This window comes from Oncorhynchus mykiss, chromosome 13 (assembly GCF_057628025.1).
Source record: "Oncorhynchus mykiss isolate SJ-2025 chromosome 13, ASM5762802v1, whole genome shotgun sequence".
Classification (NCBI taxonomy): domain Eukaryota; kingdom Metazoa; phylum Chordata; class Actinopteri; order Salmoniformes; family Salmonidae; genus Oncorhynchus; species Oncorhynchus mykiss.
In genome coordinates, this window is record NC_143034.1 from 71499300 (window position 1) to 71513094 (window position 13795).

Consider the following 13795-nt stretch of genomic DNA (forward strand, 5'->3'; position numbering starts at 1 on the left):
CATAAACTACTGAAATCACCAGGAGCACTCACTAACCCATAGATAAAGATACTTTACTCTACATGTCACATAAACTACTGAAATCACCAGGAGCACTCACTAACCCATAGATAAAGATACTTTACTCTACATGTCACATAAACTACTGAAATCACCAGGAGCACTCACTAACCCATAGATAAAGATACTTTACTCTACATGTCCCACATAAACTACTGAAATCACCAGGAACACTCACTAACCCATAGATAAAGATACTTTACATGTCACATAAACTACTGAAATCACCAGGAACACTCACTAACCCATAGATAAAGATACTTTACTCTACATGTCACATAAACTACTGAAATCACCAGGAACACTCACTAACCCATAGATAAAGATACTTTACTCTACATGTCACATAAACTACTGAAATCACCAGGAGCACTCACTAACCCATAGATAAAGATACTTTACTCTACATGTCACATAAACTACTGAAATCACCAGGAACACTCACTAACCCATAGATAAAGATACTTTACTCTACATGTCCCACATAAACTACTGAAATCACCAGGAACACTCACTAACCCATAGATAAAGATACTTTACTCTACATGTCCCACATAAACTACTGAAATCACCAGGAACACTCACTAACCCATAGATAAAGATACTTTACTCTACATGTCCCACATAAACTACTGAAATCACCAGGACCACTCACTAACCCATAGATAAAGATACTTTACTCTACATGTCCCACATAAACTACTGAAATCACCAGGAACACTCACTAACCCATAGATAAAGATACTTTACTCTACATGTCCCACATAAACTACTGTAATCACCAGGACCACTCACTAACCCATAGATAAAGATACTTTACTCTACATGTCCCACATAAACTACTGAAATCACCAGGAACACTCACTAACCCATAGATAAAGATACTTTACTCTACATGTCCCACATAAACTACTGAAATCACCAGGAACACTCACTAACCCATAGATAAAGATACTTTACTCTACATGTCCCACATAAACTACTGAAATCACCAGGAACACTCACTAACCCATAGATAAAGATACTTTACTCTACATGTCACATAAACTACTGAAATCACCAGGAACACTCACTAACCCATAGATAAAGATACTTTACTCTACATGTCCCACATAAACTACTGAAATCACCAGGAACACTCACTAACCCATAGATAGAGATACTTTACTCTACATGTCCCACATAAACTACTGAAATCACCAGGAGCACTCACTAACCCATAGATAAAGATACTTTACTCTACATGTCACATAAACTACTGAAATCACCAGGAGCACTCACTAACCCATAGATAAAGATACTTTACTCTACATGTCACATAAACTACTGAAATCACCAGGAGCACTCACTAACCCATAGATAAAGATACTTTACTCTACATGTCCCACATAAACTACTGAAATCACCAGGAACACTCACTAACCCATAGATAAAGATACTTTACATGTCACATAAACTACTGAAATCACCAGGAACACTCACTAACCCATAGATAAAGATACTTTACTCTACATGTCACATAAACTACTGAAATCACCAGGAACACTCACTAACCCATAGATAAAGATACTTTACTCTACATGTCACATAAACTACTGAAATCACCAGGAACACTCACTAACCCATAGATAAAGATACTTTACTCTACATGTCCCACATAAACTACTGAAATCACCAGGAACACTCACTAACCCATAGATAAAGATACTTTACTCTACATGTCCCACATAAACTACTGAAATCACCAGGAACACTCACTAACCCATAGATAAAGATACTTTACTCTACATGTCCCACATAAACTACTGAAATCATCAGGAACACTCACTAACCCATAGATAAAGATACTTTACTCTACATGTCCCACATAAACTACTGAAATCACCAGGAACACTCACTAACCCATAGATAAAGATACTTTACTCTACATGTCCCACATAAACTACTGAAATCACCAGGAACACTCACTAACCCATAGATAGAGATACTTTACTCTACATGTCCCACATAAACTACTGAAATCACCAGGAACACTCACTAACCCATAGATAAAGATACTTTACTCTACATGTCCCACATAAACTACTGAAATCATCAGGAACACTCACTAACCCATAGATAAAGATACTTTACTCTACATGTCCCACATAAACTACTGAAATCACCAGGAACACTCACTAACCCATAGATAAAGATACTTTACTCTACATGTCCCACATAAACTACTGAAATCACCAGGAGCACTCACTAACCCATAGATAAAGATACTTTACTCTACATGTCCCACATAAACTACTGAAATCATCAGGAACACTCACTAACCCATAGATAAAGATACTTTACTCTACATGTCCCACATAAACTACTGAAATCACCAGGAACACTCACTAACCCATAGATAGATACTTTACTCTACATGTCACATAAACCACTGAAATCACCAGGAGCACTCACTAACCCATAGATAAAGATACTTTACTCTACATGTCACATAAACCACTGAAATCACCAGGAGCACTCACTAACCCATAGATAAAGATACTTTACTCTACATGTCACATAAACTACTGAAATCACCAGGAACACTCACTAACCCATAGATAAAGATACTTTACTCTACATGTCCCACATAAACTACTGAAATCACCAGGAACACTCACTAACCCATAGATAGATACTCTACATGTCACATAAACTACTGAAATCACCAGGAACACTCACTAACCCATAGATAGATACTCTACATGTCCCACATAAACTACTGAAATCACCAGGAACACTCACTAACCCATAGATAAAGATACTTTACTCTACATGTCCCACATAAACTACTGAAATCACCAGGAGCACTCACTAACCCATAGATAAAGATACTTTACTCTACATGTCACATAAACTACTGAAATCACCAGGAACACTCACTAACCCATAGATAAAGATACTTTACTCTACATGTCACATAAACTACTGAAATCACCAGGAACACTCACTAACCCATAGATAGATACTTTACTCTACATGTCACATAAACTACTGAAATCACCAGGAACACTCACTAACCCATAGATAAAGATACTTTACTCTACATGTCCCACATAAACTACTGAAATCATCAGGAACACTCACTAACCCATATATAGATACTTTACTCTACATGTCACATAAACTACTGAAATCACCAGGAACACTCACTAACCCATAGATAGTTGCGATCATCTCTGCCTCCTTTAGCATTGAGTTCCACCTCCTCGGTTAGCCAGTCTCCGCGGTTTGCACTAGTTGTGCTCACTTTCCCAAAGTTCAGGAACATGCCACATCCTGGAAAGGCAGATATTTGAAACCAGTTCAGTCATTCATAGATCATAACATAGCTTATAACAACAAAAAAATGGTTTCTAACAATAGGCATTGTGGGTGTAACGATTCACAACATATTTGGTTCCTGTTCATTCCAATGATTTTTGGCTCTTGGTTCGGTTTTATCTGGGTTCTCAGGAGAGGATGGGAAAAACTAAATGGATGGAAAAACCATCACATAAAAAAAAAACAGTTTAAAATGAGAAATGATTTTGAGTAAAGTAGTCAACGTTTTAAACCCTACTACAGTGGTAGTAGCCTAACTAATATTTCTGAGGGAGCCACTTTGGTGTAACAACATCACTGATAGGATCCATTCTTACAGTGGCTCTGGTATCAGGTTCTAAGGTCATCAATATCAAAGCAATGTTTCTCAAGTTCATACTAGCTGTCAATCATGGCCCTAAGAAGCTGTTTGATTAATTCTGGCAGGCGTTCATTTGGACGATAACTTGCAGTAAATATTGTCGATCATTATTATTATAATTTACAAACAATGGTGTAATGGTATTTTTTTCCTTCCTGAAACGGAGAAAAAACAGCCAAAAATCCAAGGACTGATCCAATCAATCCAACATGTTTGTGAACCATTATATTCACTGTGTCCAGCCCACTAATGAGCACCAAAATAATATTCACTGTGTCCAACCCACTAATGAGCACCAAAATAATATTCACTGTGTCCAACCCACTAATGAGCACCAAAATACTATTCACTGTGTCCAGCCCACTAATGAGCACCAAAATAATATTCACTGTGTCCAGCCCACTAATGAGCACCAAAATAATATTCACTGTGTCCAACCCACTAATGAGCACCAAAATAATATTCACTGTGTCCAGCCCACTAATGAGCACCAAAATAATATTCACTGTGTCCAGCCCACTAATGAGCACCAAAATAATATTCACTGTGTCCAACCCACTAATGAGCACCAACATAATATTCACTGTGTCCAGCCCACTAATGAGCACCAAAATAATATTCACTGTGTCCAGCCCACTAATGAGCACCAAAATAATATTCACTGTGTCCAGCCCACTAATGAGCACCAAAATAATATTCACTGTGTCCAGCCCACTAATGAGCACCAAAATAATATTCACTGTGTCCAGCCCACTAATGAGCACCAACATAATATTCACTGTGTCCAGCCCACTAATGAGCACCAAAATAATATTCACTGTGTCCAGCCCACTAATGAGCACCAAAATAATATTCACTGTGTCCAGCCCACTAATGAGCACCAAAATAATATTCACTGTGTCCAGCCCACTAATGAGCACCAACATAATATTCACTGTGTCCAGCCCACTAACAAGTACCAAAATGATATTCACTGTTTCCAGCCCCCTAACATGGCTCGATGGGTCAATTGAGGACGATGAGGTTGAGCTATCAGGTTATAGCATTCATAGAGTTGACCTGGATGGTCTTGAGGTTGCATGGGTAGATATACATCTTCCTTAATGTCGTCCTAAACTTGTTGGTGTGTGCTATCAGCCTCCTAAGCAGAACCATTTCTATGATTTACTTGAATCGAATTGTATTTTCTGATAGAGAATGTATTCTGTTTAGTGATTTTAATACAAATGTGCAGTTATCACCCAAGAAAAGTACACTAGTAAATGCCCTATATAACTTTAATCAGTTATTTGGACTAAAACAACTGATTGTTGAGCCAACCCGGGTGTGTATTGACAGTAAATCAACTTTGGATTTGATTATTGTATCAGATCAAGAGAACATCTGTCAGTCAGGAGTCTTAAATATTGGTTTTAGTGATCATACGGTAGGTAACCTACTGTACCCATAAGAAATCCAAAATACTACTAGAGGCAGGTAATAAATACACATGAAGGTACGGTCTATGAAACAATACTCAAAAGTACATTTTGTAGAAGTACTTGACATTTTGTATTGGTCTCCTGTACTAAACTGTGATGATGTTGATCAAGCTTGGTATCTTTTTAAAGATCTGTTTCTGTCTGCACTCGAATCTCTGGCTCCGATTTAAACAAATTCCAGTCAAACAGCGGTCAGGGAAATGCATCATTTCTGAGATCTTAGACCTCATAAGGAAAAGGCATCGCTACCTGGCCAGATTCAGAAGGACAAATCTACAACAAGATTATGACGGTTATATTAACTGTAGAAACCAGGCAAGATACAAAATGGAAAAGGGCAAATCCCAACATTATATAGAAGCTGTTAATGACAACTTACATCTGTCTCGTAAACTGTGGAAAATTTTAAAGGACATTGGCTTAAAAACTCCCCATAAGGTAAAATCCTGTAGTATTGGCCTGGATATTGATGTTTTATGCTATCAGCAGGCAAAGGTTGCAAATGATTTTAACACATTTTTTTACCACTATAGCCTCATCTCTGGTTAAGAAGTTACCCACCTGCTCTGGACACTATGGCCAGTCTTTCATTAACAACTTTTACCATACCAAAGGTATCACAAATGATTTGTTTGAGCTGTGCATGGTAACAGAGGACAATGTTTCAAATCTTCTATGCTTAATGAGCACAAACAAAGCAACTGGGCTGGATAACCTTCCTGCAAGATTCATAAAGGATAGTGCTTGTGTCACTGCTAAAATGATAACGCATATTGTAAACCTTTCTATTAGCAGTGGTACATTTTACCAAGAATCTCAAAACAGCCCGGGTGGTTCCGCTCCACAAGAAGAGCAGTAAAACAAATGGCCTGTGTCAATCCTCACCACCTTACAAAGTTTTTAATCAACTTGAGGGATACCTTCTGGAGCACAAACTTCTTTATGAACTCCAATCTGGCTTTAGAACGTCTCATTCCACTGATACTTGACTTATCCACCTATCTGACCAACAGAACACAAGTATGTAATGGTGATGTTTTGTCAGAGGCCAAAGAAATATCCTGTGGAGTACTGCAGGGATCCATTTTAGGGCCTCTCTTATTTCTTATATACGTTAATGATATGCCAGATACAGTAGTACAAACTCTTGTTTTATGCTGATGATTCAGCCATACTGGTATCAGCTTCTTTTCTCTGTATATATCAATGATGTTGCTCTTGCTGCGGGCAATTCCCTGATCCACCTCTACGCAGACGACACCATTCTGTATACTTCTGGCCCTTCCTTGGACACTGTGCTAACCTTCAACCTTCAATGCCATACAACACTCCTTCTGTGGCCTCCAACTGCTCTTAAACGCTAGTAAAACCAAATGCATGCTTTTCAACCGTTCGCTGCCTGCACCCGCACGCCCGACTAACATCACCACCCTGGATGGTTCCGACCTAGAATATGTTGACATCTATAAGTACCTAGGTGTCTGGCTAGACTGTAAACTCTCCTTCCAGACTCATATCAAACATCTCCAATCTAAAATCAAATCTAGTGTCGGCTTTCTATTCCGCAACAAAGCCTCCTTCACTCACGCCGCCAAACTTACCCTAGTAAAACTGACTATCCTACCGATTCTCGACTTCGGCGATGTCATCTACAAAATAGCTTCCGATACTCTACTCAGCAAACTGGATGCAGTTTATCACAGTGCCATCCGTTTTGTTACTAAAGCACCTTATACCACCCACCACTGCGACCTGTATGCTCTAGTCGGCTGGCCCTCGCTACATATTCGTTGCCAGACCCACTGGCTCCAGGTCATCTACAAGTCCATGCTAGGTAAAGCTCCGCCTTATTTCAGTTCACTGGTCACGATGGCAACACCCACCCGTAGCACGCGCTCCAGCAGGTGTATCTCACTGATCATGCCTAAAGCCAACACCTCATTTGGCTGCCTTTCCTTCCAGTTCTCTGCTGCCTGTGACTGGAACGAATTGCAAAAATCGCTGAAGTTGGAGACTTTTATCTCCCTCACCAACTTCAAACATCTGCTATCTGAGCAGCTAACCGATCGCTGCAGCTGTACGTAGTCGGTAAATACGTAATCGGTAAATAGCCCACCCAATTTACCTACCTCATCCCTATACTGTTTTTATTTATTTACTTTTCTGCTCTTTTGCAAACCTCACCTATCTCTACCTGCACATGACCATCTGATCATTTATCACTCCAGTGTTAATCAGTGTTTATCACTCCAGTGTTAATCTGCAAAATTGTAATTATTCGCCTACCTCCTCATGCCTTTTGCACACAATGTATATAGACTCTTTTTTTCTACTGTGTTATTGACTTGTTTATTGTTTACTCCATGTAACTTTGTGTTGTTGTCTTTTCACACTGCTATGCTTTATCTTGGCCAGGTCGCAGTTGTAAATGAGAACTTGTTCTCAACTAGCCTACCTGGTTAAATAAAGGTGAAATAAATAAAAATCAGGGAAGGATACAGTTTACATAAAGAAGACCCTGAGTAAGGAATTGCATTTTGTTCGAGATTGGTTGTCTGACAACAAATTGTCACTACATTTGTGAAAAACTGAATCGATTTTGTTTGGAACAAAACGTAGATTGCTTAGGGCTGACAAGATAACGGTAAACTGTGCAGACAAGGAGATTGAATCTCAAACAAGTGTAACTTATCTTGGTGTGTTCCTAGATCAATCCCTTTCTGGAGACCTGATTGCTGCTAAAATTCTTTCTAAAATGGCAAACAAATTGACATTATTATATCGTAACACTAGATATTTTAACATTAAAGTTAAGAAACTGCTTCTCTCAACCTTGATTCAGTGTCATTTTGATTATGCCTGCTCTGCTTGGTATAGTGGGCTGTCAAAAAAGCTGAAAAAGAGAATGCAGGGCATGCAAAATAATGTTATCAGGTATATGCTGAATGTCCCCGCTAGGACCCACATAGGGGTACAGGAGTTCTGGGAGGTGGGCTTGTTGCCTTTGGAGTCCAGAGTGGACCAACTTAAACTTAATCATATGTTTGACATCTTAAATAATCGTGCTCCAGGTTATATGAAAAAAACACATTGAAATGGTCTATAACCAACACAGTCTCAATACCAGAGCTAGTGTTATGTCTTGTAAAATCCCAAGAGTAAACAGTACTGCGAGGAGCACATTTTTCCATACAGACATTTGTCTGTGGAATAGTCTTCTCTTGGAGATCAAGCAAATAGAAAGTAAAAATAGCTTTAAAAAGCAGGCAAAATGTTTCATTTGGACAAGGTTGTCTAAGTAAGAGAAACCACTCCACTGCCCCTTGTGCCCCCTACTGCTGGTCAGGTGTATTCATTTGAAGGATCGCTGGTCAGGTGTATTTATTTGAAGGATCGGTATGATGTTCAATGAACAGATTGTTTTAATGTGAAATGAATATGGTTGATTTTTAAGGTTAGGGGGAAGGGCAGTGAACAGTGCCACTTTTCTGGGATGTCAATATAAATTAATGTATTTATGGTTGTTTATAATTTTGTCTGGTCTTTTAATCATTATATGTGTTATTGTTTTTACCATTGAGGACCACTTTGGAAACACGTTTTAATGAATACTTTCAAGTGATATCCTCTGGGTCCACATTGTACATTTTGTTGTATATGTCTGTTCCCCCAAATAAATTCAACTAAAAATCAATTTAAAAAACCACCAAAAATAATATTTACTGTGTCCAGCCCAAAAATAAAAACTAGACAGTCAGGGAGCATAGAAAATTCCAAAGATGACAAATAAACTGAATTGCATTATATACTGAATTGAAGTAGGCTACACAGATTTAAAAATGTTTTAGTTGTTTTTAGTAACATCTTGTTTTTATTAAGATCTTTGGTAAGTAAGTAAGTGTGCAAGAGCGGTTTAGCAGACAGAATGAGGATTGAAGTGATGCACTTACCACTAAATACCCATACATTGATTCCGATGGCACAGAAATCTGAAGCGAAGGGGTAGTTGTACAGATTGACCTCACAGCCCACCACAGTGTTCATGATGACCATGTGCTCTATAGTCCCGTTGCTGTGCACCAGTAAATCCTTGTTGCCGTGCTTCATCGTTGTTTGCACTCTTTAGACATGAGAGGTTGAGGACAGACTGAGGATTGATGTACTAAAACTGTCACACCTAAACATTTGGCCACTCTAAACAGACAACTGAAGATTGATCTAGTGAACATGTAAACGTCGGTTTGGCGTCTCTAGCTTGAACAGTTCAAGAGTTATTGTTGGTGAGTTTTATTTCATGCTAATTTATGCAATGCTTATAGTTGATAAACATTTTGAATAGCTTACTGTGTATTCCTATGGTTCTCATTCAAACCCATGTTAATTTAAATGGTTATAGTTCAGAAAGTATAAATAGTATAACAAATCTGTATAAAAACAATCTAAGTTGGCTCAGTTTGAACATGTAAACGCTGGTTGGTGTCGATAGCTTGACTGGTGTAAGAGCAGTGGCATATTTAAAATGCTTTCCATTCAACCCTATGGAGCTTTTATGATCATTTAAAATGGTTATAGTTCTAAAAGTCTAAATGTTATAACAATTCTGAATGCAAGCACTCAGTCTGGACATTTGGAAGTTGGTTTCGTGTTAGTAACTTAAATCGTTTAAACTCTAGAGTAGGCGGAAGAAATATAATAACCATGATACTAATAAGACTGAGATAAATCTAGAAGTGTGCTTTTCCGTCACCAAGCCTCCTAAAATGAATGAAACATAACATAAGTCATTGTATTCTGTTGTAAGTGGACTCACCCATTAGTCACATGGAGTTCAGGAGTCCAGATTTTGCTGACAGGCAGGACCACCACATCATGATGATAGACTGATGTGTCCCATGATAAATCAGGGTCTTCCCAAGACTAGTTTTAAATCAAATCAAATGTTATTTGTCACATGCTCTGAATACAACAGGTTTAGACCTTACCGTGAAATGCTTACTTACGAGCCCTTTACCAACAATGCAGTTCAAGAGTTAAGAATATATTTACTAAATAAACTAAAGTAAAAAATAACACAATAAAATAACAATAACGAGGCTATATACAGGGTGTACCGGTACCGAGTCAGTGTGGAGGTTATATACAGGGGGTACCGGTACCGAGTCAGTGTGGGGGCTATATACAGGGGGTACCGGTACCGAGTCAGTGTGTGGGGGTACAGGTTAGTCTAGGTCATAGGTCATTTATAGATGTAGGTAGGGGTAAAGTTTGACATGCATAGATAATAAACAGTGAGTAGCAGCAGAGTAAAAACAAAAGGAGGGGGGTCAATGTAAATAGTCCGGCCGGCCGTTTGATTCATTGTTCAGCAGTCTTATGGCTTGGGGGAAGAATCATAGTCATGAGAAGTATTACAAAATGGCACATTTACTTGAATGTCTCCCTTGATGTTTGATGTGTACTTACCAGTATGACCTGCAGACGACTCTCGAAGCGGAGGTTTTTTGTGTCCTATTAGGAAGAGAATAATTCCTCATCACATAACCTATTGACAGTTATATCATTATCTCTGATCACATTGTACAAAACTAAATTAAAAGGAACAGAAAGTGACTTACGACAGACAGAGTTTCATACACTATTAACGGCACGCTGATATTTGAGATGCATGATGGAGACTGTGGCTGACTCAGAGCTTCTTTCGCAATCAGCATGCTGGCCAGACATCGACGTGTTGTACAGGAGGGTGTCGTTGCCCTGGATGAAGTGGCTGTGTTGGATGGTTGGTTTGTACTGGCTGTGTTGGATGTATTAGGTGCTTGGCCTGCATTGGCTGTATTGGATGCATTGCCTGGAGTCTTTTCACTAGCTAAAATTGCTGCATTGGATGGAGGGTCTGCTGCAGACACTGTGGAACCAGAGACAGGTATATCATTTCAGAATAGTACATTGGATTTATATAGTGCTTTTCCAGGAACCAATGATGCCTTCCAATAGTTCAACAACACAGTGCAATAAATGACCAACTTAATCTAAATTAAATGGGATAAGGTTGTTGCATGTCTTCATAGTAGTGACTCAATATCTGTCAAAAGTGACCTGATACTCTATCGCTAGTCCATTATCTCCCCAATACACTACATGATTAAAAGTATGTGGACATTTCATGAAGCTCGCGACAAACAGTTATTGTGCCGATGTTGCTTCCAGAGGCAGATTGGTGTTGCAACCGAGGACAGACCATTTTTAGACACTACACGCTTTAGCGCTAGGTGGTCTCGTTCTGTGTGCTTGTGTGGCCTAACACTTTGCGGCTGAGCCGTTGTTGCTCCTAGCTGTTTCCACTTTACAATAACAGCACTTACAGTTGACCGGAGCCACATTGAAAGGCACTGAGCTCATCAGTAAGGGCATTCTACTGCCAATGTCTGTCTATGGAGATTGCATGGCTGTGTGCTTGGTTTTATACACCTGTCAGCAACAGGTGTGGCTGAAATAGCCGGAATACACTAATTTGAAGAGGTGTTCACATACTTTTGTACATACAGTGCATTCGGAAAGTATTCAGACAACTTTCCCTCATTCCACATTTTGTTATGTTCTCAAATTGATCAAATCAAATAAAATCCTCATCAATCTACACACAATGCACCATAATGACAAAGTGAAAACAGGTCTTTAGAAATGTTTGCAAATTTATAAATCATAAAAAACCTAACCTAAGTATTCAGGCGCTTCGCTGTGAGACTCGAAATTGATCATCCTTGAGATGTTTCTACAACTTGATTGGAGTCAACCTGGGGTAAATTCAATTGATTGGACATGATTTGGAAAGGCACATCTATATTTATTTTACTAGGCAAGTCAGTTAAGAACAAATTCTTATTTTCAATGACGGCCTAGGAACAGTGGGTTAACTGCCTGTTCAGGGGCAGAACGACAGATTTGTACCTTGTCAGCTTGGGGATTTGAACTTGCAGCCTTTCGGTTACTAGTCCAACGCTCTAACCACTAGGCTACCCTGCCACCCCATATAAGGTCCCACAGTTGTCAGAGCAAAAACATGTCAGAGCAAAAACCAAGCCATGAGGTCGAAAGAATTGTCCGAAGAGCTCAGAGACAGGATTGTGTCAAGCACAGATCTGGGGAAGGGTAACAACATTTCTGCAGCATGGAAGGTCCCCAATAACACAGTGGCCTCCATCATTCTTAAATGGAAGAAGTTTGGAATCATCAAGACTCTTCCTAGTGCTGGACGCCCGGCCAAACTGAGCAATTGGGGGAGAAGGGCCTTGGTCGGGGAGGTGACCAAAATCCAGATGGTCACTCTGACAGAGCTCCAGAGTTCCTCTGTGGAGACGAGAGAACCTTCCAGAAGGACAACCATCTCTGCAGGTGGCAGATGGAAGCCACTCCTCAGTAAAACACCCACTTGGGGTTTGCTAAAAGGCACCTAAAGGACTCTCAGACCATGAGAAACAAGATTCCCCTGTCTGATGAAACCAAGATTGAGCTCTTTGGCCGGAATGCCAACCGTCGCGTCTGGAGGAAACCTAGCACCATTCCTACGGTGAAGTATGGTGGTGGCAGCATCATGCTGTGGGGATGTTTTCCAGTGGCATGGACTGGGAGACTAGTCAGGATTGAGGGAAAGATTAACGAATCAAAGTACACAGAGATCCTTGATGAAAAATCCCCCAAGAGCTTTCAGGACCTTTAGACTGCTGGGGTGAAGGTTCACCTTCCAACAAGACAACGACCCTAAGCACACAGCCAAGACAACGCAGGAGTGGCTTCGGGACAAGTCTCTGAATGTCCTCGAATGGCCCAGCCAGAGCCCGGACTTGAACCCGATCTAACATATCTGAAGAGACCTGAAAATAGCTGTGCAGCGATGCTCCCCATCCAACCTGACAGAGCTTGAGAGGATCTGCAGAGAAGAAAGGGAGAAACTCCCCAAATACAGGTGTGCCAAGCTTGTAGCTTCATACCCAAGAAGACTTCAGGCTGTAATCGCTGACAAAGGTGATTCAACGAAGTACTGAGTAAAGGGTCTGAATACTTATGTAAATGTGATATTTCTTGTTTTTTGGGGGAGGGGGTCAAACATTTCTTAAAACCAGTTTTGGCTTTGTCATTATGGGGTATTGTGTGTAGATTGATGAGGGGGAAAAATTATTTAATACATTTTAGAATAAGGCTGTAACGTAACAAAATGTGGAAAAAGTCAAGGGGTCTGAATACTTTACAAATGCTAATAGGAACAATAAAGATGACATTCTTCTGGTGTAATTTGTGTTGTTTTAAAAAGAGTAAAATGGAGCCCAATGTCTTACCTGTTAACAAGAGTAGAGAGAAGAGACAACATTTCAGCACGCTGTGGTCCATGGGTCTCATCCCTGCACGTCCTCCTGTCACAAAGTACATGGTCAGTTAGACATTGTTGCACAGTTGTACTAGAAATGACGAGTTTCCTCCAATGAAACGGTTAGATGAAGGACTGAAAACCAACCTTTAGATGCTTAGTGATCAC

At 39.7% G+C, this 13795-nt stretch overlaps 1 protein-coding gene across 1 annotated transcript in view; it reads right to left on the reverse strand.

Moving 5' to 3' along the window:
• LOC110485276 (5-hydroxytryptamine receptor 3A) overlaps nucleotides 1-13795 on the reverse strand; it is a 29734-nt gene extending 15939 nt beyond the window's left edge. Inside the window, exons 1-6 of the mRNA XM_090197430.1 lie at nucleotides 13599-13795; nucleotides 10881-11170; nucleotides 10729-10773; nucleotides 10076-10182; nucleotides 9216-9385; nucleotides 3257-3378 (exon numbers count right to left, since the gene is read on the reverse strand). Coding sequence (XP_090053556.1) covers nucleotides 3257-3378; nucleotides 9216-9385; nucleotides 10076-10182; nucleotides 10729-10773; nucleotides 10881-11170; nucleotides 13599-13689 — 825 coding nt within the window. The 5' untranslated portion in view covers nucleotides 13690-13795. The remainder of the gene's footprint in view (nucleotides 1-3256; nucleotides 3379-9215; nucleotides 9386-10075; nucleotides 10183-10728; nucleotides 10774-10880; nucleotides 11171-13598) is intronic.